This window comes from Andrena cerasifolii, chromosome 2, assembly GCF_050908995.1.
Source record: "Andrena cerasifolii isolate SP2316 chromosome 2, iyAndCera1_principal, whole genome shotgun sequence".
NCBI lineage: Eukaryota > Metazoa > Arthropoda > Insecta > Hymenoptera > Andrenidae > Andrena > Andrena cerasifolii.
The window spans coordinates 23,779,891-23,803,713 of NC_135119.1; the positions used below are offsets into that span (position 1 = coordinate 23,779,891).

General features: G+C 42.0%; 4 protein-coding genes across 6 annotated transcripts; 1 reads left to right on the plus strand and 3 right to left on the minus strand.

Annotated features, from left to right (window-relative positions):
• Window positions 1-1,919: 1,919 nt before the first annotated feature.
• Window positions 1,920-9,268, minus strand: Ttc7 (tetratricopeptide repeat domain 7). Of its 2 annotated transcripts, XM_076807139.1 has the most exons (15): window positions 8,916-9,268; window positions 8,336-8,487; window positions 7,448-7,616; window positions 6,422-6,484; window positions 5,152-5,334; window positions 4,930-5,062; window positions 4,658-4,794; window positions 4,343-4,581; window positions 4,075-4,263; window positions 3,834-4,012; window positions 3,316-3,755; window positions 2,999-3,237; window positions 2,622-2,726; window positions 2,414-2,505; window positions 1,920-2,283 (listed from the first exon to the last, which is right to left on the minus strand). In XM_076807139.1, exons 1-15 carry the CDS (start codon window positions 9,037-9,039, stop codon window positions 2,151-2,153), a joined length of 2,577 nt encoding a protein of 858 aa, XP_076663254.1. In that variant the 5' UTR covers window positions 9,040-9,268; the 3' UTR covers window positions 1,920-2,150. The 2 variants fall into 2 exon arrangements, with proteins under 2 accessions (XP_076663254.1, XP_076663255.1); XM_076807140.1 differs by lacking the exon at window positions 6,422-6,484 and having other exon boundaries at window positions 8,916-9,267.
• A 302-nt stretch (window positions 9,269-9,570) lies between these two features.
• LOC143366242 (KICSTOR complex protein kaptin) lies at window positions 9,571-12,684 on the minus strand. The gene is made up of 7 exons (XM_076807141.1): window positions 12,051-12,684; window positions 11,708-11,973; window positions 11,442-11,608; window positions 11,183-11,355; window positions 11,030-11,108; window positions 10,681-10,972; window positions 9,571-9,842 (listed from the first exon to the last, which is right to left on the minus strand). The coding sequence occupies exons 1-7, from the start codon at window positions 12,253-12,255 to the stop codon at window positions 9,771-9,773; spliced, it is 1,254 nt and encodes a 417-aa protein (XP_076663256.1). The 5' UTR covers window positions 12,256-12,684; the 3' UTR covers window positions 9,571-9,770.
• Window positions 12,685-13,156: 472 nt separating this feature from the next.
• Mrpl47 (mitochondrial ribosomal protein L47) lies at window positions 13,157-14,798 on the plus strand. Its single transcript, XM_076807142.1, has 5 exons — window positions 13,157-13,314; window positions 13,597-13,764; window positions 13,830-14,044; window positions 14,127-14,286; window positions 14,354-14,798. Exons 1-5 carry the CDS (start codon window positions 13,193-13,195, stop codon window positions 14,493-14,495), a joined length of 807 nt encoding a protein of 268 aa, XP_076663257.1. The 5' UTR covers window positions 13,157-13,192; the 3' UTR covers window positions 14,496-14,798.
• A 538-nt stretch (window positions 14,799-15,336) lies between these two features.
• Prd1 (pleckstrin homology domain-containing protein pruning defect 1) lies at window positions 15,337-23,714 on the minus strand. Of its 2 annotated transcripts, XM_076807138.1 has the most exons (9): window positions 23,491-23,714; window positions 22,449-22,644; window positions 22,022-22,209; window positions 21,193-21,387; window positions 19,426-21,120; window positions 19,138-19,362; window positions 18,337-18,918; window positions 18,153-18,272; window positions 15,337-17,380 (listed from the first exon to the last, which is right to left on the minus strand). In XM_076807138.1, exons 1-9 carry the CDS (start codon window positions 23,578-23,580, stop codon window positions 17,264-17,266), a joined length of 3,408 nt encoding a protein of 1,135 aa, XP_076663253.1. In that variant the 5' UTR covers window positions 23,581-23,714; the 3' UTR covers window positions 15,337-17,263. The 2 variants fall into 2 exon arrangements, with proteins under 2 accessions (XP_076663253.1, XP_076663252.1); XM_076807137.1 differs by having other exon boundaries at window positions 19,138-21,120.
• Window positions 23,715-23,823: the final 109 nt, after the last annotated feature.

Below are 23,823 nucleotides of genomic sequence, written 5' to 3' on the forward strand. Positions count from 1 at the left end.
CCCCCCTCGCCGTTCGACCGGCACGGGAACGGGGGAGAGAAAAAAAGAAGAAGAGAAAAAAGAAGGAAGAGTAAGACGATAATAGTTGGTCGATTGTATTACGCATAGCCGTAAGCTCTGCAGATGCGTGATGCGCTAAACGTGACGCGGTACGACGTTCTGCGGGTTAACCGCGCGTGGATGGGAAGGCCGTTTTTGGGCACATCGTTACCGGGAAAAATCGATGCTCGCGGGCTTGATAGGACGTCGAAAGTATGGATTCATGACGCAGTCCCCTGAAAAGGGCCGGCCCGCTTTTAAGCAGGCTTTTCGAAAAAGTCTCTCCCGTGCGGCCAGGTTGCAGCGAGCCTGCGCACCGATAAACGCGCAATGCGACACGCGATAGAGTAGGACAGGCAGACTCGTAATCTCGTTAAAAAGAGACGGAACGGGGGAGGGCGGCGGGGTTGGAGAAGCGCACAGCGGCGTTCACAATTAACGGTAAGGAAGGGAATTTAATGGGTGTCACGGCAAAGAATGTTAATTTTATACCTTACGTACCAACGAAGCGGCGCCTAATTGGTGTTAATCTGGCCGGGGAATGCGGCGCGGAGGAAACACCTCTACCCCGCCCGTTAGATTTTCAAAATCATTTCTAAACTTTCAATTGCCTCGCGTCTCGACGAGCACCCGGTAGGATCCGGCAGAAAGGGAGGCTGTCTTTCTCTTCTCCTTCTTAATTAATGTAACGTGTAAAACTTGCGAATTTCATCCAATCGATAGACGATCTTTCTCAATCTTTCTCGTGGAAGACGTCACTCGCTCGACGTGAAAATAATTCTGTACACGGACGTGTTATACTGTCGAATATGGAACTTCTTATATTTTGTATTACATCATATTTCGATAATTGCACCAGGGAAGGTCAAATAGCGTAATCTACCCAGCGAACGTGTTATTTGTTTTAATTGATATTTCGATGGTTAGTCGAGTAAACTGCGATGTTATGGCGTATTGGTTTTGTTTCGGAAATTACGTGTTATTCACATTGCGTCATTTACCTGGCCTAGTTTTTTTTTCGCCGATGTTTTAAATGAATTTCTATGGATTTATTGTTGAACGTGATTCTTCGTTTCTATTTGCGCGAAGTAACAGATTATCGTAATGAAATTAAGCTGATGTAAGAATAGGGGAAATAAGAAACGGCATGTAGTCAAAGAATTTATTAATATATTGTTTTCATCTGTAATATATTCGAAGGAATTTGTGCGGATATAATAAATTGAAAAATGCTAAGGGCGAGATATTGAAATTTTCATTAATCAATCAATACCCAATATAAAAATATTTTTACCAGAATAAAGTGTAAAGACGCATATACAGATATAACTTATGCGGTGGTCAATACGTTTCTTCACTTATCCTATAAGAGATACGTGCATACCTTGAGGCGGTAAGTTCGAATGAATTGAAATAACGAGGGCCTGAAAGATTTGTTTAAAATCGCGCAGCCAGTGTGATGCAACCCTTTCGAACTATTTAATGGTAATTTATTACCAATTCCTTGGAGCTATATAGACGATAGTAAATAACAGAATTTCTATGTAAATCTTTACTGTTACAAAATCAATCGATTAGTGAAAGCAATTGATTTACATTTCACGTAATTTTTTAATTAAAGGGCGGTGATTCTTAAATCTTCGTTTTTCTTCGTTGCACGCCACTTGCCAATCGCTTTCATTATATCTCGGTAATTTTATATCTTTTCTCAATTTATGTCGCTTCTAATTCAAAAGAATTACACAATCACAGACATTTTTGTCTAATACTTCGTTATGAAATTAGAAAACATACGATGTTGTTAATCTTTACAATTATATAAATTTAAGAAACCAGGATATTAATAAATTCTTTGATTTAATACGAGAATCGTAGAGGAATAGATTCCTATCTCAGATTTGTCCCTTTATTAGAACATATTACAGTGATTGTTGCTTAATTATTTGTACAGATCTAACATATCTTTAACAAGTCCATTTATTTATACAATAATGCAACAACGAAATTGTAGAGATAAGCAGGTACTATTGCCACAAGGGCAGAGAAATGCCAATACTGCAGAAGAAATTGTGATCTCTGTGAGCCTCGGTCTAAACAACCGCAACTCTGAATCATTCAAAGGTCACTGGTATCGAGAGGATCGGTAATATCGGATTCGTAGTCTCCACTTCCAATGCTATGGCCATGCAGTCACTCGCAGCTTCTACTTCGCCCAGCGATTCCAACACCTTCCCTAAATTATACCTACAAAAACAGAAAGATGTAATTTCATCGATTTCTTCACCTCCCCGCTTTGTAACATATATAAGTCGCGTTTCTCGCGTAGTGGAAACTTTAAAGAAAGTATTTCCATATCGAAGCGGTTTCTCGATACCATGTTTGATGAGAATTCGGATCTATTTTGGCCGCATCCCTTAAAGTTTTCTCCGCCAATCTCTGGCTTCCCAGGTAGTGGTAAATTAGCCCCTGCGAATACGAATGATTTTTAAATAACCACTTAGCACCGACTCGCGTATGAAACGTGCAAAAGACAATATACACGGAGCAGGAATTATTTAATAAATCTATGGTGAAGGTATTACCAAATGCTGTAAACTCTTTATGTGCGAGGGATTGATTGAAACTGCATTCTGGTAACACTGTTTCGCTTCCATGTATTCCAGTTTATATTCGTGCAACAGACCCCGCTGAAATGGAGAGAGGTTTTTTTTTAACTCAGACATGGGGAATAAAGTGATGTAAGATACAACAAAGTAACATGAAGTTTCAATGCAAAATAGAAGTTGAATCAGTGGCTCAGTTTGATAATACAGAAAAAAAATATAGTGTTTCGATAAAATTATAATTTTTTTTTTGAAGATAGCCTGGCCAACTGCTCATCGGCCGCCTGTTAAATCCGCCATCGAGTTAAATGTATTCTTTTCAATCTGTTATACACGACAGTATTCTATGAACTTACCGTGTACATAATATGATGGCTCAATGGGAAGATATTAGTAGCTTCTTGTAACGAAAGAACAGCACCGGTTGGTTGGTCTAGGACCATGTATACTTCGGTGAGCAACAGCCAGACCTTCAGCTGCAAGAGCCACGCTCTCTGCGGCCCTGGCTTTGGCGTGAAAGAACTAAGCGAGGACGCGACTTCGGAGAGAGCTTGCTCTACCCTCGAAGCAGCTAGTGATTGTGCATGTACAGAGCCTGTTTAAAATATTGTTATCTATCAAAACCGCTTAACTTTATAGAACTGCAAGTAACGCGATTTATTCCAACACTTACTCGAGTCTTTATCCGACAGCTCAGACGTATACAGTTGAAAGACACTTCTAGTTTCGCTACGTTTCTCACTGTGCTGTTCGTTACAATTAACGTTCGTCTGATCCTCGTACAGATCCTTCCAAAGCAGAAGCATATGCCTTATGGTGAACAACGCTTGCTCGCCACCGATACTTCGTAATTCGAGATGCGCTTTCACATAAAGGAAATTCAAATTATCCGGGTATTCCTCTAATATACTGTTAACTAAATGCAAGGCTTCTGAATATTGCTTATGAGCCGATAGTAGTAATACCAATAAATGCAATGACGGAATGTGCTCTGCTCGAAGGTTCAATGCAATTTTTACGTGAATCATTGCATCGTTAATTTGTCTGTTAATGGCGTATTCGTGAGCTAAATAATATTCAGCCAAGTGATCGTTCGGATCGCATTGTTGGGCTCTGTTGCGGAAAGAAATTGTGTACTGTTATAACGTCTTAATAAATTTCAGGCCGCGCTTCGTGTTTAAATGTACGTACTTTTGAAAACACTCTAAAGCTGCTTCAGTGTGATAAGTTTTATCCAATTTTACTACAGTATTCGCGGACAGGATACTATGGCCGATTCCAATGTAAAGGTGACACCTAGACTGCATCCCCTGCGAATTTGCAGTTTCTCTTTGCTGCGCTTTTTGACTCCATTCGATGCCTTCTTTTACCTATTCAAATTTTTACTCGATAATTATAGCCTCTTTCGTATCTCTTACGCAAGTATCCTTACCATATTTAATTGCTCGTAGCATAATCTCGCCGCCAAAAGACAGGGCATTGCTTTTTGCGGAGATAATCTTGCCACCACTTTTAACACCCTGTATGCGTGCATATATCTGCCCATACTGATTAAACACAGCGCGCACTGAGTCCACACATGTGCCTCCTCGTGAGAAAATTTCAGTGCCCTTTCGAACGACTGCGGAAACACAAAAGTCGATTAAGAGATACATTCAGCAAGTAATAAGCGTTAGAGTATTTTATTGAATTATATCAACCTCGTATAATAAATCCACTTGACTCCATCTCACAACAACCACTGCGAGAAGATCATACACCGCAGTGGCATTCTCGAACGCGTGTATTCTTGCTTCCTTAAACTCTGGAGACTGACTGAGCACAGCGTCTCTCACAGCCATCGCTTCGCTTATCAGTAACAGTAAAATCGATTCCTCGTACTCGTTCCTTGGGACAAACATATTAGGACCTAAATACTTCTTCGGCTTCCATGGTGAATCTAAGAAGGCATTATTCATGTACATCATTCGAGTGACATCCTTTTTTTTTTAAATCTTATACAATGTTTCGTTTACCCGCTGTGTCAGATGGTGCTTCCGGAGCTTTGTACTCGGCGCCGCTTATTCCTCGAACTAACAAATTTGCCAACTGCCTTGTTAAAGTAACTCGAAGACTCTGAGTTGTGGTAGACTCCACGCCAGACAGAATTTCCCTAATTACACAGAATAAATTGTTTAGATCGAAACTGTTACAGCGGAAATCAACTCTGTCATTTATGTATCAACGATGCCTGCACATTTCAGCTCGTTATTCTCGAAACTTCTGTTAATGGGGACAGATTAATCACCTGTAACGATTTATAGCAGCTTGAACGTTGCCAGTTTGAACATACAATATAGGCGCCCTTTGCAGCGCAGTTTCCAAGATTGGCCCAATATGTTTCGTGGAACAAAACGAAGTTTGAGACGAAGAATAGGTACCTGTTGAACAAACGATATTAACGTGTTAACTAAGAAATTCAGATCTGTAAGTATTAATCATCGTTACACTGTGCTAAGACTGTAATCACCTGTATTGCTTATATTTGCTGCGGATGTGCCACTTTGGTGTTGCATCGCAAGCTTGTCCTGTTCTTGTAAATATACCAGTGTCATGTCTCCAGCAATTTCGTAACACTTGATGATCTGTTCTTGCCATTCTGCTATTTTATACTTGGATTTGGAATTTGGCGGTAACCTTTCCAGACAAAGACCTACAGGGAAGAAATATAGAGAATTCGAATGAAGACGCTTTTGGGAGTTAAATAGGTACAGTCAACAGCAAATGGGACGTTACATTTTCTCAGTATGAATATTTCCAAAAGTGAATGTAAAATTTATTTGTACTGATAAAATGTATGGTACCGGACATAAATACAGTTTACTTTGATAATAGCTCTTATGATAATGCACAAACAGACTTTCACACTATATACATTATACCCCCTTCTTGCTCGACAAGTTGTAAGCGCAGTAATCATAAAGGATAGCTGCAGAAATAAACCAAAACCTTTTCTGAACAAGTAGTCGCCAATCTTTTAATAGTGTCAGAAACGAATGGGATTCAAAGAAGGCGTCTCTAAATGTTTTTAAATTGTTAATAGAGAAACAGCGCGTGGAACTGGTAACGAAAGTAATGCACGTAAGTGCGTGTATTAAAAGAAATAGAATTCCTATCGATAACATGCAATCACAATGTAAAACTAGGTAAAAGCGTAAGTAACCAGAAAATCTGATAAAAAGATGAGAAGACATAATTACCATTAACGAAACAATATGTTTCCGCTTTGTAGAAAAATAGTTCCTCCTCCAATTTCGATAAATTTTCAAAACTGTACAATCTTAATAAATAAAGTTTATTTTAATTGCCATAGCGTATACTATAATGAAGAATAATTATCCGTAACACCTATTTGCTCTACAGATTTGCATTCTACTGGTATTAGCGAGTTGCAAAACAGATCTTTAAAGTTAGCGTTAATTTCTCTCGCACCAAAGTGTCGCACGACCGTTTTGTACAAAAGAATGTATCGCCTTTGCGTTTGAAATAAAAAGAAATCGAGATAGGTACAGATAGTAAGCACAAAGGTGACAGTTGAAAGAAAATACGTATTAACATACATTATCGAAATCCTCGGAACGATCAGTGGAAGAAGCTTGAGACTGTCACATAGGGAAGAGAACTTACGAGGTGACGAAGCGTACGGTTACATTACGAGAGCTGATCGAAGAACATTGAAAGAGAACGGGACACACTACATATGGCAAATAAAGGAAAACAAAACGAAGCAAAGTACAAACCTTTAATTGCATTCGACTCAGCTATAATGCGCAGTCTTCGGCTGGATAAATGTTTCTCTGTGTCTAAAGTAAACAATCTTTCTTTCTCTAAGTTGTATAGTGGTTATAATACTAAACAGGTAGGAAATACTTTCAACGGAAATCATCACGATGTATAAATACCAGTATTCGGATTTGGTGCTACCTCAGACCAGTGTACGAGAAGATTTATACTTAGTACAGACTGCCAATAAGAAAAAAAAGTATGCAGTCTTTCGAATTTTGTTAGAAAAGTCTGCACTGACAAGGAGAGTATCCCAGGTGTCCGCCTCCGATTGCTTTGAATTTTGGATACGTTTTGGAGGACCGAAAAATAAGATATACGTGTTTTTTTATAGCGGCCCGTTTTCATATTTAGGGGGTGAAACCACCCCTCAAAGTTATAAGATTTTCAGGTTTTCATCTCCGATTGCTTTGGTTTTTGGATATGTTTTAGAGGGCCGAAAAATAAGAAACAGGTGTTTTTGAATTTTTACAAAAATAAGAAACAGGTGTTTTTGTATTTTTACAAAAATAAGAAACAGGTGTTTTCGTATTTTTACAAAACACCTGTTTCTTATTTTTCGGTCCTCTAAAACATATCCAAAAACCAAAGCAATTGGAGACGAACACTTGAAAATCTTATAACTTTGAGGGGTAGTTTCACCCCATAAATATGAAAACGGGCCGCTATAAAAAAACACGTATATCTTATTTTTCGGTCCTCTAAAATCGGTACCAAAATTCAAAGCAATCAAAGGCGGACACCTGGGATACTCTCCTTGTCAGTGCAATATCGTCAACGTTCAGCAGAAATTTAATCATCTAATTACAGAGCTATCGAAAAACGATTGTTAAGTGAACTATAGATGTAAAACACCAAACTATAGTAAATATAAATCATTCCTTTATTTAATTGGCAAGCTGTTATACGTGATATCAGTGATACTGATGCACTAGTGCATACTAGCAACATACTAAGAGGTTTAAGAAATCTGTTCCATGAACCTTTAATTGCGTACGACTCCGCGATAATGCGTAGACTTCGACAGGGCAATTGTTTCTCTGTCAGCGTGTGCAATTCGGCTTGTTGGTAATGGTTCACTGCCTCCTCATACATTCCCATCGCGTAGTGCAGTTTACCGAGTAATAAGTGGGCATCTAGTACAACCAGAGCCTGAAATTTTACATAAGATTCGGTTTAGTAACACATTCGCAGACTATCAAGTAGGGTGGTCCTCATTTCTCAACTTTAAAATTTGTATTGTCTGTCCCTCTTAAAATCTTCTATTTGACAAAAAAAAAATATCTTCGTATTTTCTATTGATATATAAAGGTCGCTCAAGGACTTTATATTTCACATATACCATAAGTTTGGCAACTGCGACTTTCCATAATTGTCACTTGTCAATTTTAATGAAACAGGGCCCATATTTATATATCAGAATCCGAAACCATGCTTTTATATATGCGTTTAACAACATGAATATGTAGAAAGTACGTCAAATTTTGCGTCTGCATTTGATTCGAGAGCTGCTGATGAGAGAAATTTAAATGTGCATATAAAGCATTACACCACAACACAATACAGTACACACTCGTTATAAACCCGTTTCGTATATGCGATGTGTGCCCGAATTTGAATGTTATACTCTCCCTTAAAAGTTAATAAAATTATCTTGTCCTTATAGCAAAAATTTCTATCAATTTATACCAAAATAGTAATATTTCAATGCCATTGAGCGACCTTTAATCCTTAATATATTTTAACAAAATTTTAGACGAAATTCTTTTAAACTATTTGGAAACTTCTGAGAGGGTCAACAGAACATTTTAAAACTTTGATTTTTTACCATAGATATAAGGACCACCCTACTATCGAGGTAATAAACTTACTTGCTTGTCTTTCTCATTCGCTGCGAGCAGCAAAAATTTTCTAGTTTCCGCTAGCCCATTTCTTGCTTTTCCAGTGTTGGCGTCTATAGGCGGAGTCTGTTCTAAAAAGCTTTCTAATCTTCCTTCGCCACATAAGAAGTTCGCTAAACATTCTGAAATAAATTGTACGTACAGGATTATTAAACGTCCGTTGCCTGAGTGATAAGATCGACGACAACTGCACCCATTCTACGAAGTTCCAGTTCCTATAACTAAGTAAACAAGTTCTCAGTACCTGTTTACTTTGCTGATGACTCATTTCCAATATCGTTAAATTAAATCAATAATAGAAAGATTTGGAAAACTCAAGAATTTAATGTCAAACGCTATACATCGCAGTAATTATCTTCGACCTTTACTCGTATAATCTGTGACATGACTTAACGAGTTTTTGCACGCAAACAGGTTACGAAACTCGTGACATGACGTTTAGGTTGAACGGGACCACAGATTTTGGCGAAACGAGGGAGGAGATATGAAGCAGATTAAAAGGAGCGGGTGCGATCGAAGGGAGTATGTACGAAAATATAGAAACATTCACCATTGCTCGGGTACTGTACTTTCAGATGTTCCGCTAGCTCTATAACCTTCTTCCAATTTCCCTCCTCGCGGTTTTTATCGATCTCTGCTTCAATTCGGAGGGTATGTCCTTTTTTACTTGTCATTCTAATTCACGTAGGAAGAAGAATGGGACAAGCTGTTAACTTCTTTCGTAATGCTCGCCGAGATATAGCGTAATATATCGATCATCAGCGGTGTTACGAGTGTGGGCGCGACGTAAAAGTACACAGCGTTACGTATGACAACCTCCTCCTCGAGCACGTGCCGAACCATTTTGAACCGCTGTCACGTCATCGGCTCCACGAAACGTAGATGCGATGCATAGTAAAGCATAGTATTGATACGAGGCCGAATCGAACTGCGCACTTGTCGAAATGTTAATGCGCAAAATTATTATTAGTTCGCGAAGGGCCGGTTCGTCTTTTAACGAAAATTCTGTAAAGATCTAAGCATTGAATTTACAAGTAATTTTAGTGATCACTTATCCTTCACTACTTACGCGCATCAGTTATGTTGCTACTCTATGAAATGGATGCGCCATTGGATGCAGAATTCGAACAGAGATAAAATGATTAACTAGAAATGGTTAATTTGGCAGCTTTAACATCTCAACATGTAACTTGCATTCTCGAGAATGATTATTATTTAATCATTTATTAATCGTTCAGTTGTACATATACAGTAGCAAAAAAAATAAATTTGATTTTTTCTTCTCGATATTGTACATATATACATACATACATATTTATAGTCTTTGCTTTTGACATAAAAATTTATTTATGTCGATCTTCGAAGATTAAAACTGATTTTGACTTTTTTTGGTGGCAATTAGAAGCTATGATTTCTTTTCTTCGATTATTTGTCGATATCGCTTCTTCCATTTCTCTTTTATATCCATGATATTGTGCTGGAATTTATATTCTTATTTTAATCGTTTCAAGTTATGCTTACGTGTTTTATACAGTGTTATAAGTAGCTACTTAAGGGGTCATTCTGGTAAACACGCCGCAAAATTCGGCGACATTCAGGTTTTTTTTTTCTCAGTGAATACAATGAATAACAATGTCAAACTTTTTTTTCATTTATTAAATACACTAATTGTTTAAATACACTTTTAATTTTGTTTTTTCAATGTTATCAGGACTTAAAAATCGCGCCTTTGAAAAAACGGCGAGAGTGATTTCAGCTCACAAACTCATCTGAAACAAAAAAACCAAGCTGATTCTTAATCATTATGAGTACCGCTATCGCAAGAGCCAGAATTAGCCACGTGAGTCAAAATTTAACAAAATTGCGCGCATTCAAACTTCAAGTACGAATGGAAAATTTCGAAACTTGAATTTTGAATGCGCGCAATTTTCTTAAATTTTGACTTACGTGGCTAATTCCGGCACCTGCGATAGCGGTACTCATAATGATTAAGAATCAGCTTGATTTTTTTCTTTCAGATGAGTCTGTGAACTTAAATCACTCCCGCCAGGGAGGCATTTCTTTTCAAAGGCGCGATTTTGAACTCCAGATAACATTGAAAAAAACACAATTAAAAGTATATTTAAAAATTGTTCCGTATACATTACAAGTAGCTGAATAAATGAAAAAAAAAGTTTGACATTGTTATTCATTGTATTCACAGAGAAAAAAACCTGAATGTTGCCGAATTTTGCGGCGTGATTACCAGAATGACCCCTTAATGTGACTGATTAATCGGTATCAACTACGAAAGAAGCATGCACAGGAATTACAACCTGCAATATGTGGACCCCACGTTGCGTGAGAACTATAAGCTCTTTTATGCCATCGTTTGTTATATCCATGTAACATATAGAATGCACAGGCGCATCGAATAACTTTCTGATAACCAACTCCCATGTGCTATTTATGAAAGAGAATATTAGAACCTCTTGGCCGTAAGTTCCCAACAATATTTCGTTCTGACCATCCATGTTGATATCGGCGATGCAAGAGCACAAGATGCAATCAGACGTTTCGCTACCGTTTAATCTGATATCATCTTCCATTCCATTACTCAAGATGTCCCTAATTAACGTGAATAAGTTAATCTCTCCTTACGCGTGACAAAATTAATATACTCACATGAAAACGACAGCGTGACTCGCATTTACTATAAGAACGTTTAATTTCGTTTCTTCATCGTCCAACGAATGCGTCGAGCCTGCGAAAAGCGAAACAAAGCCAGCCGATCAAAGCATCGTCACATACGAAATGCGTTTTACTAGTAGCACTTACATTTAGAGTCGACGAAGGTAGGTTTTATAACTTTGTTTTGATGTGGGAATACACATACACTGGGGACAGGTCTATCGTATCTTAATTTCCAACTTCGACGGACTTTCAATTCTAAAACATTAACGATAGCTACTTTGACCAAACCACATTCACAACCAATTACAGTCAGTCTCCTAAATAAATTTAAATGTCACATAATCCTTAAGTTTAGAGTAACTGATCGTGGCTGGATAAATGGGGGGGATATTTGAAATTATACCGGTTATAGTTATCGTAATAATAAATATTAATCCACAACGAGATCGCTTGGATATCGTGCAGCTCTGGGAAATATTTCTCGATCGGCGATTCGCTGTAACTGTGATTCGATTTATCTTCCCTGATCATGTGAATCTTATAATCGCTTCCAGACAGTAGCCAGACGACCTGAAACCTTAGAAAGATTGTAATTCCATCTTAAATTTATAGGATCGTAGATAAAGCTACGTTCTTCGATACTCTTCCCCCTTAAAGACAAGAAATTACCTCGTTCTGGGAATTTTGCTGCGGCAATATAGTGTGATACAAATGATAAGGAGTGTACGCTAATTCTACCATGAGACAATTTTGTGCTATAGCTTCGATCGAGCTGGCCTCGTCTCCTTCTCCATCCACGGCGCCTTCTGTGTATATGTTTAAATACCTTTCTATAGACGTGTCTGTGCTTACTTTCAATATAGTTATTCCTATCACAAACCCGTCTCCGGTATCGGATTTGTTGTAAGCGTCGATTGATATAATTTCTGCGCCACCTAGCAACAAACAGCGTTTATGTGAACAGAGAAAAATCTGCTTTCTCGAGAATGCAGTGGCGTTTATGGTGACGAACTTGGAATGTACGTGAACAGTAATTCCTTAACCAACGGACGTAAGTGCAAGTTCGGCGTCAGATGGTATTCGCAAGAATATATCTTTCTTTTCAAAGAAGCCACTAAGACTTTATTGCAGCCATTGGAGGAACATAGTTTCGTCATCGAATAAATGTTTCCCTGCGACGTTAAGGGAAACCAATGTGCGTCTATCAAATTACTCATGATCGCTTCGCACTGTAGACATTAATCACAGTGATCTGACTGTGCCTAAAATTCTAAGTCATATTTACGTCTGTATCACTCTATTAACATTAAGTACTCATCGAAAAATATTGCGCTCATTTCGCCTGTAAAATCTTTATACTCTGTGTTACCTATGATTTTATATAATTTTCATTTACATTTCGCGTTTTTCATTTGACAGCTTTAACCTGTATTTCGAGGTTAGAAACAGAAGATTCGTTCCATGCGTAAGATTTGTATTGCAGAGACATAATTTCAACAATGTTTCGAAGCAAATTTTAATTTTGGTTTAAAAGTAAGGTAAAATCCAATGATTTTATAAATAAACACTGTCTTAGATACAAATTCAAAAACACGTAATATATACACGTTAACACAGTCTACCAACTTTCATTCGACAAAAACATTCTCATTCAGCCAAGTGCGGCCGCGGCCGGCCGGCGCCGCCGAAGAATCGGTTGTCGACGCTGGTTGGCTGCGGCCTCACTTGGCTTGGCGCTGGCGTCGTTTCGTTTCCAATTCGTGGCGTTGATTGGTTCAACGTCACGGCGTCATCACGCGCATGCGTGATTTCCCCCACTATTCAACAGACTGCCAGCATAGATCACAAGCCAAAGACAAAAATCACCACTTTTTCTCAGAACTTGCAAATTTAATGATGTACGTATAATGATTTCAAGCAATGACCTAACTTTCAATGTTATTAAATAATGAAGTTTATGAAATTAGTATCAATAAAGAAATCTCTTTTCACCTTCAATTACTTCCTATTTTTAAATATTGCCGCTTTTATCGAAATTTCGAGGCACCAGAGGGCGCTGAATCTCGTATATTATTTTTAACACGGGCTCTTATGGGATGCGTCCACTCTATCTTATCGTCTTTGCTCACAACGGTTTGGTACTCCGCAAGGAAAATGTCGGCCCTGACGAAAGCCGTACAAATTTCGAAAAGTGTAAATAGCGTGACAAAGTTGTTCACGAACTTGTCTCTGAACCATAATGTTAGCCCCATTTCCATTCCTCTATACGTTCGGAGGTTAGTCATTTATTTCTCCTCTCATTTATTTACTTACGCGTATATTCATCGTTTTCAGTGGTCACACATTTCGCACGACATTTGTGTTTTTGTTTATCGATTAATGTGCGTGCAGAGACAGTTTCATGCATTCTGCGAATATCCTTACGAAGCGCAGTAAATTATTTTACGACGACCCATATTTCATTATTGCTATATTCCGGACTTAGTATTTGAGGTTACATATGTGAATTAATTGTTTACTCGTAACCTGTGAAAGTAAAACTCGAGTTTGCAATCTAGGCTACCCATGCTGCAATGTGCCCTCATACACACTACGCCCAAGCAGAACGATTTAATGGAATTCTTTGACGATCCGAGCAATTGGGGAAAGAACCAAGTGAAGGTTGGGCGTTCCTGGCGGAAAGAAGAACTGAGGCTAAAAAGCAGCGAGGACCTCCACAAGCTATGGTACGTTTGTGGTACGATCGTGATGTTTAAGCTACCATAACTGCGATTGCACTCGATTTATTCAGGTTCGTGTTGTTGAAAGAACGCAACATGCTTCTGACCATGGAAGAAGCTTATAAAGAGAAGTTCGAGTACTTTCCTAATCCCGAGAGGCTCGATAAAGTCGAAGACAGTATGTGCAACTTGGAGACGGTGGTTCGTGAAAGGAACAAAGCATATCACTTATTAGAAACCGGAACCACTGGGGAGAGGCCTGTGAAATTGGCGTATAACGCCATTGGTAATACAACTCGCGTATTTCACGTGTATTAGGAGGCGTGCAAAGGTCGTCCTAAATACCGTTTTTCGATTCCATTTCACAGGTATACGTTCCCTCTATCGAATGTGCCAGTACCGTGTACCGAAGTTCATGAATACCAAATGGCACAAACGACACACGTTTGGTTACGGCGGATACGCAGTGCACAAATTCCTGCGACTTTACAGAGAGAAACTTTGGAACGAGAAACGCAGAGGGCGCAAGTTCGTATTATTCCTGTTTCGTCAGTGTGTTTGAAATCCTGTCGCTCTAACACATTTGAAATTGCAGTCGCGAGAAGAACCGTGCCGGTGTTCTGCTGAGAATGTTCCCGAATCTTGATGTCGAAGCTCTGAAGGAGCAGTATCCGTCAGTGGACCTAGCCAAACTGAAGGATACGAAAAGAGTAGATGGACACTTTACGAAAGACTAAATGTTCTTTTCCTTTAGGTATTATTTAAGATCATAGGCGAATCCAGCTTCGATGAAAGCAGATTTGAGATAAGTAGACGCCCTCTATACTTCGTAAAATTACCACGATATTAGCAGTAAATACTCTCACGTATTGTCTTACTCCGTGTCCAGTCTACTTCCGCATAAACATTCTTTAGTACTAGAGAGTTTCGAAGATGTCACCCAGTCCAGCAGCAGGCGTACAAAGTATATCCATCTGAATATTATAGTAGCGTGTAATAACTGTACATAAAAAGAAATTATATTAGCAGTAACATAATTACGTACTGAATTGTACAACTTACCGTCGCTTTATTGATTTTAGGCCCTTATGCAAACGAGCGCTGCGGCGTCATTGCGATTTCGCAGCCGTGACGTTCTGCGATTCGGCGGGTTAAAGGTCGTCGCGCATTTTGGCCAAGCGCGGCAAAGCGAATCGAAGAAATTAATAATAATTAACTAATTGTCGCCTCGCTTCGGTCATCAATTGTTAATAAACTTTTCTCTTCGTATAGCGCGCTTCGCCGAAATGCGCGACGGCCTTTATATTTCTAATGGAATGCACACGAGCATGCGATCCCGTTACGAAATCGCCGCGTCGCTCGTCTGGCACCGGTCCTTAACGTATTTAATCGCGTCGTATATGAGCTGATGGAGTTCTACGGTAGCGAGATGTGCGAAGGAGTTGGACGTTGCTTGCAAACGATAGAAGCGAAATGAGGAACGCATGGTGTTGTATCTCATCGAAGATGTAATTAAAAATCAAGTGGACCGATACATCGTATCACAGAACGGGAAGGAACGAGACACGCCTTCCACACTTATTCTGTTGACTAGTCATAATTTTATTTCTACTCAGTTTCTCTTATAACTTTGAAGGTCATGTACGGCGGCGTTGACAATTGTGCAAAAATTCCGTGGCCATAAAACGTTTAACAAGCATGTCCGCGCGCGGCACGCGAACGGTTCTCGCTGGAAACTAACGCAAGAAACGTATATGATCGAAACGAAGGCACGCTCCCGATCACTCGTGGATCTCGTAAGCCGCATAAATTAATAACACCTTAATTCGAAACGCTTCAACGTATAAATGCTTTATCACAATCATTTCGCGGCTACATGGAACGATGCGCGCAGCGCGTTCCACTCGCGCTGGCAGTATACACGCCGCACCTATCCACGCAGCCTCTGGTAACGTAAATTATGACCTTAAAAACCCAAGGAAAGCATAGAAAATTCGCGCGTTGAAAGAAACCCCTTTGGCGCAGAGAATCGCCCGTGTCTTCAAGACACGGCTAACGTTTAAGAAAGATAAGAAAGACATTGTGTATCTAGCGAACTAAACGAAGCTAATCCCACCCTAACGTTTCCTCGACACATTTACCTTGACGATCTCCCACATGTCGGTGCCGCGCAAGGGAATAGGGTACTGGATCGTCAATTTAATATGCGTGTCGAGCGAATGAAATGAAAGCACTAAGATCGATATATAATTATATACCACGATTACCTTGTCGTACCTGTACAATTGGAAACGAAACTATTAATATACATAGCTCTAACTAAGACTTACAATCTCGAAGCGATAAGACGCGTGTATATATATATATATATATATATTTAAAAAGAGAAGTTATTAAAAATAAAATTAGAAAGCTGCGTTCGTCGTTAAAATTACTGTCGTCATCGGTATCAACTATTAGGAATGTTTCGTACGTCGTACACTTGCTTCCAAAGCAATCTCGTCGAAGCTGCTTTAACTGCCCATTTAGCATCGTTCTCTGTTTCGCTCGCTCCCTTTTTAAGAATAATTCATTCAATATCGATAGTGCATACTCAAATGCAGATATAATTCTTATAGTAAACGTGGTTACAGATATATATATAGACATCCATGGTAACTGGTAGAATGATCTCGCGCAATCGTCCATCGCATTGCCATGACGGGATTGTTCCGTGGCGACACTTACGCTATTAGAAAGATATTGCACCATTTTATTGAATCAGCACATCGATATTAAGGTATCGCTAGGTATCTAGACTCGCGCAGTTTCGCCTGCTCGCCTTCTCTCTCGAACAGAGGAACATGAGATGTCGGTTTCGAGGGCAGGTCGTTGCCTCGATGCTTAGCGAGCTACTTTAGCCGTTGCGTACAGTTTCATCGTATCGCTGCTTACGGGGTGGGACGCGAGTCGCGGTGCAACCAAGAGGGCTGATGATTCTACGTTACGAAGACAAATCTAAAGTGGAGAATAAAAGTTTTGAAAAACGAAGCTTCGCTAAAAACCGCTCTGAACAGATTTCTCAATTGGTATCTAACGCTACGATCTATTTTGATTTCAGACACGAACTTTTAGTTTCTATCGATCTATTGGTACAGCGATCATTGTAGGTGCATTAAGCAGGCACGCGTCGGAACTTATTACTCTTCGAAAGTCAACGCCCTTCTGTGTACCTCTGAGTTACTTATTCGTGTAGAATCGCCAGCTTTCTGATTGTACTGCCAGTCACGTGTCACCCTTACGTTTATAGTGACGATCGAAAGAAAGTTTAGTGATACCGTTAATGGTGGACTGTATTTCTGTTCCTGTCACTGGACGATTCTAGAGAATCATCTATGTGACACGGGCAGATATATGCTTCCGAAACTGCTGTATTTGTCCGCTTTTCAAACTCTCTTTCGGCCAGCACTTTATTTCTATTAAAGATTATGACGACGTCGTGACTATTGTCTATACCTTATACTATTTAATCGATCTCCGAGGGTAACAAGTATCGCCATGCGAGCTCCAGCTCTTTGCTGGCGTCCGAGCAACGTCGGTGGAGCTTGTCTTCTGGGGGAAGCGTTACCATAGGAAACTCACCCTGCAAAGGCAAGAAGCAGTTGATCCTTGAACGGCGGATGGATTAATTATACGTTGGTTCGGGGTCCATATTGACCTCGGAATAAGCTTTGACATTACGATCTAAAATCCTTATATCCTCCAAGTAATACTAATAAGTGACACGTGTAGTTTGATCTTTAGCGTGGGTGAAAGTAGACCGTACGTCCACTAGGCGAGGGTTGCGATACCACCGCAGCACCTTCGAGGTACCTTTTCGATGTATTAGGTTGGCGCATATGAAATTGCTGTTTGAATGAAAATATTTTTTGCTTTTTAATCGCTTTATTTATTCTATTTCTTTGAGTTTCTGCGACATTTCTAGAGTCGTAAGCTAGCATTAGCAATTATCATTATTGTATCCCTACCAGTGGCGCACTCAGGATTTAAAGTTCCCCAAACCATCGCGTTGGTTTGGGGCAGAAATGGGCAAAATTTTTTTAATAATTCTTTAACTCATTCGTCATTCGAAATTTTATTTAAATAAAAATTTTACCCATCTCTTTGGGGGAGCCGAGTTGAACGGATAAAAATATTTTGAATGCAAATTCACTAATATTCATTAGGTGATTATCAAAATTTATTTAAAGAATAAAATCCATTTTTTTCTCCTCACAAGCCCCTTCTTTGGAGGGTGCCTCTTGCACCCCCCTCTGGGTGCGCTACTGATCCCAACCACAAATTAATGAACTTACACTATCCCCGATCAGCAATTTCATATTCACAAACCCATTACTTTCAATTTCAAAACTTACCAAACTGGAATCAGCCCAGAGCGTCTCCAGCACCTCTCTGAAGGTGCAAAGTTCAGTATAATTAGTAAAATATATCACCCAGTCGCCGCTGCTCTCGTGCACTTCCCTGCACGCGAATTCCTGTGAGCAAACAATATAGCAAGGTAACATCCATACGCATATTCGACTTCGCCGAGCTACTCACCAATATGCACCAGGACTGTTGCGTCAGAGGTACCCTGAAGGCGGTCAGGTCTTCCACAGAGGCGCAGGAGAGCGTTTGCCCGCGCTGCTTGCCAGGGAACACCTCCTTCATCGCTACTAAATGCTTAGTGGTGGTGATAAGGCTACACGGCAGAGGCTCCCTCTTCTCAGAAATATCGAACAGCCCGGAGGCGCTCTGCACGAAGCTCTGCAGCCACTCGGAGGCGACGTACTCGTCCGGCGCGGCGAACTGAAAGGCCTTGTTCGGCTTCAGGAGGATCTCGAAGGTGTGCGGACGATGGGAGTTGGGGATCCGCCTGCATCCTTGGCAAAGGCCCCCTTTCAACGGGATCGCTCGCTTCGGGAGGCGCTGATTCGCGTCCGTGAACATATAAACCACCCCGCCTTTCAGGACAAAGTACCCAGCCTCCCATGGATTTGTAGGAGCGTTCGAATGGAACTGCTGATACGTGTGGGGCCTGTACATGAGGTCGCCCTCCTTTGTGGGCCCGCAGGGCGTGCTGGGAGGCGACATGTACTCGTCCTCTATGTAAATCAGATTGTAGTGCTCGATCTTCTCGTCCTGAAACGTTCCATTCCCTTTAGCTTCGAGCAATTGGTGACGTATGGTCCTAAATTGTTTTAAAGGGGCGATAACTACAGTAGTGGTCAAAAGAGAATTAAAACTGCAAGCGGTAAGAGAAATAACATATTTAGTCGCTTCCTTTGACCACCTAGTGGCATCGATTTCTAATCACAGCTTTAGTATATCGTTTTGATCAGTGCTCTAACGATCACGTACAGGGTGCACAGCGGTGTCGCAGAGAATCGAGTGTCTCAGAATATGCATGTCCTCGTAGTTGAGTTCCTTAACCGCCGGGAGCCTTGGCTTCGTAGGTGACCGTCTCATCGCCATCTCCAAATGCGAGATCAATTCCGAGGTGGTCTGGGAACTGCCAGTGGAGAAGAGATACTGCATCTCGTAGTCAGCGTTGGATAACAATATCGTTTGTGCATTTGGTCCGATCTGGAAAGTACCATTTCCCGTGAAACACGAACACATTATTAAAACCTCCTCGTGCAAACTTACCATGATCACGTCCAGCTCGTTGTAAGGGATGACGAATTGATTGCTGTAAGTGTGGTTGATCTTCGAGCCAGTCAAGTACAGCGTCTTATCCGTCAGCAGAGCGATCATAGGTCTGCTCTCCCCGTTCGTCATGTACGAGCTCCTAACTTTGTATACTTTGTACAGCTCCTCCGTCTTGTCCCTGTAGATGTGCTTCTTGAACAGCTCGCGCAGCTTCAGGCTCACCTTCTCCCCGCTGAACTCCCGCTTCTCCGCGGCCACGTTCTCCTGTATCTCCCTGTCGAGGTTGTCGTTGAAGTCCTTGAAGGAGTCATAGCTGGCCTTCACGCCCTTGATGTACAGAGGGTTCGTCTTCTTCGGCTTCTTGCCCCGCTTGATCTCGAACTTCCTCTCCGTAATGGACTTGAGGAATCTGCTTAACAAAGAGGCTTTGGACGGCGCCTGCCTCAGAGAGGGCGGCGACAACAGCTTGCTGCTACTCTCTCCGGTCAGTATCGACGTCATGTTGCGCTTCTTCGACGGGGAGGCCAAGTGTCTGCTGTTCCTGCGCTCGTCCGCGTCCGACACGGTGCTGTCCACGTCGGACCAGTCGCTAGAGCTGTTGTACTTCTTGGAACCAGACGGGCAAGGCATCTGAGCTTTCGCCGGAGGGTCCTCCACGATGTTCCCGCAGGCTTTCTCGACCACGTACGCCTCTCGCGCCTCGTTCTCCTCCAGCTCGATCTCCATCCTTGGTCTCAAGGCCTTTCCTGGATCCTCCTGACCCTCCGGCACCCCTCTTTCGGACAGAGACAACCCACAAGCGCACTTGCAACTGCTCTGGCACACCGATTGCCCGCAGCTCTTCGGCGACGCTTTCTTCTCTGTGTCGCTGTCGAACACGCTGGAGGAAGAGGAATACGAGTAGTAATCAGAGTGCGCATTTCTCGTGTTCACGTTCTTCTGGACGTACGGGGAATCCCCGTGGGCGCACCAGCTGTATCTCCCCTTCTGAGCGTCCTTCTTCTGCACCGAGTTGGGCGTGAGGAAGCTCATCGAGAAGTCCGCGAAATTCTCGTCGTCGTCCAGCTTCATAGTCTTCAGGATATCCTCGTGGAAGCTCACGCGCTTCTTGCTCTCCCCTCGCTTCTTCTTGCGCTGCCTGCGCTGCACCAGGGCCTCGGAGCTGGATGACGATAAGATACTGGCGTCCGTCATGTTGATCGTGTTCAGGATACCGTACGGGGCTTCCATATTGTCGCAGTCGGAGATGGTCATGCTCAGCTCCAGTAGGTTCGTGTCGTTGTTGATCACGTAGGAGTTGCGGGGGTCCAGGTTCCTCTTAAAGCTGTAGCTACCGTCGCTGTAGTAGGTGCTCCTTTTCTTCAGCTCTTTCACCGCGTTGTCGATCTGGTTGTTCGTCTTCGACTCGTCCAGGCTCTTGCTGTAGAAGTCGTAGTCCTTCAACGTGTCCAAGCTGGAACAGTTCAGCTCGTTGTCGTCCAGCTTCCTCGTCAGATTCTGGTTCGCTATGTCGCTCTTCGTCACCGTCGAAGTTTGAAACTTCGCCACCATCCCTGGCGACTGCGTCGGCGTCTTTCCGTCTTCGCTGGAGTCGCTCGAACTGAAGTTCTTATTGTCCTCCATGCAATTGTTCAGCATTGTCTTGTACCTATTGTTCCGGTACTTCGGTATCTCCACGAGATTAAAGTCTTCCTGAGAAAGTAAACGGATTCTCTGGTTTAAGCTGGTTAACTCCGATAGGGATTTCCTTGCTGAAGATTTTACCTCTTTGTAGCTACTGGCGTCTGTCTCATTCGCAAGGTCCATATCGCTGTCGAAAGCCACTCCACTGTCGCCAGGCGAAGCTAGGCTCGAGGAGACGCTAGATGATCTAAGATGTAACGATAATATGGTTCCAGAGGGGATTACGCTCATAGGCCTCTGGGGCATATAGTTGCAGATGTCCAGATACGTTACGTCCTAAACGACAAAGAAGTTTCGTGTTAAATAGTATCGGTCCTTCCTAAAGTAGCTCCATCGAGTTGTTTAAAGAAGCGCATAGAATATAGCAATTATAGATTGAAGCTGTTTGGCGAATACGCGACTGCTAATTGCTCATAAAGGATTTTCCATGAGCAAACAAAGAAGGTGATATATAATGAATGAAAAATAGGTGTACACAGGCGATAACTTATTGCCCCTTAAATTCATAAAAACAGATTCATCTCGACACGCAACTCTTACTACGTGACAGACCGTTATTTATCACCGAGATAATTGTAACCAGGGGGTGATACTGATATCAGCATGGGGGAAACGAAGTAAAAAAACTCGCAAAACACGTTAATGCAAAACGCCGACGACTACGCTGATATCGTCGCTGTAACTCTCTAAGATAAAAAAAGGAAAAGAGCAGATGCCCGTTGCGTGCGATATGGGCTATCGGGAGTTTCCAATGGAACTTTGTTAAATACATCTGGTCAAGGAATACCAACCAAATCTTCCTACGCACAATGCAGAAATTTAAAAATAGAACGAGACACATTTAGCTACGCGTTACTTGTACTACGTTAATATTTCGCAAGCTTATTCGTAACAGAGTAGTTCTACGTACCAGTTGCAGCGTGAAGGACACATTTTCTAGACCGGCGAGTAGATTAACTAGCTGGTTGGTCTTATCGGCGTCCCGAACCAGTGCATGCGTGAGGTACTGTTTCTTCAGCGTTTTCGTGTCCCGTAACAAACAGGCTAAGTAACTTTCAAAACTGCCTTCGCTAAGGGTGTGGTAAAGCCATGCTCGACCTAGAAAACAGAATAATGCGATTCTTCTGCTCGAAGGGCAAGACTTTGATCTTACGTTCTGCGAGAGCAAAAGTGCAGAACTCGTAAGTTAATTAAAGTGTGAAAACGAGGGGATATACAGATCTAAGGATGAAAGACTATCCCATGACGAATAGAGAGTGGGTTAAAATTAATATTCTACTTGATTAGATCTGGACAAGTTGGCTACACATTCCCAACGATTACCCGCTAAAGCGTACCTTTCCCGATGGAAGTCAGTACACTCTGAAGAGCATGGATTACAACAACGGTGTCCTGATGACTGAGCTCACGAGCTGTGCCCCAATATCCGTGCCGTTCTATGCGTAAGCCATGGCGCAGGGCTCGATCCAGCCAGTAGACCAACCAAGAATCTCCATCTAAGACTACCGTGCCGTACAGACTCTGAGCGAAGACCTGATAAAAGAAACAGGCGTTACTAATCAGTTAATCTCGCGAACTGATGGATCGACGGATAAAACCAATATCTCATCCAGACGTTCCACCCCAATTTTCCCTAACCAAGCTACGATACATTTATAACTCTGTGAAAAGCATTTGAAAAGAAAGAGGAACCGTGGGTCCCGAAGGCTCGCTTAACAGATCGAATATTTACACACACTTGATCCTGCGACTCGTTACCGTCATCGCGGAACCCGCTAGCAAAAATTCAACGACCCTCGCAACGAAAGAGAAAATCACCCTCAAGATAAAGAGCGCATTTCCAATACACAACGTCGCGGGAGAAACGGAAGGTGATTCAAGGAGTGACGAAACGGACTCATCGATCCGCGTGAATCGCAATGTGCAACGGCCGAGACGTCACAGTCGACTGACAGGTGCACGGATAAACAGCCAGGAGAAACTTGCGCCGCGGCAGGAGTCGGGTGAAACGGGCCGTAGCGAGGGGCCGAAAACCGTGACGGCCGTGCCACGCGCCTCGCAGCCGAGTTGAAAAAGAAAAGAGGCGATAAAAAGCGCGTTGAGAAGCTACGTTTTGGACGCACCGAGGCGCGTGTGTAAGTGCGCCCAGCTCCACTCTCTCGTGGCCGGAGATCTCCCCGAGCTCGTTGTTACCGACCGAGGGACCAAGAATCTTTGACCTGGTCGAAAAATCGATAACGAGATCCGAGCGTCGCGAGAACGGAGTGGGGACCGTAGAACGTCTGTGTGGCGCATTTAAATCCCCCGTTATGCGCGTACATGTATAGATGCACGGCCTTGGTACGCCGTCCCTGCGGTCGAAGCAGAGAGACCACTCACCAATTTCACAGCTTTCGTCAGCTCCTGGAGGATTCTCGACTTGGACAGTACCTTGTCGGTACAGAGGTCCATGTCTTCTTGGCTCGGCATCGTGGCGTCTGATACTTATTACATGTTTCTTATAGCGCGACGAACACCGAAAACCGGGCAACGACGCGAGAAACACCGGGGTACAGGGAAGAACGAAGCGGCGAGTCTGACGCGACGTCGCCGGGAGTCGCACTGACACACTCGCCGGGTGGACTCATTGATTTTAGCTGGGCGCAGGCCGCGCGCCAATATCAAACTCCCCTTGTAAATGACTCCTCCCCCTTCTCCAATGCCCCTTTTCTT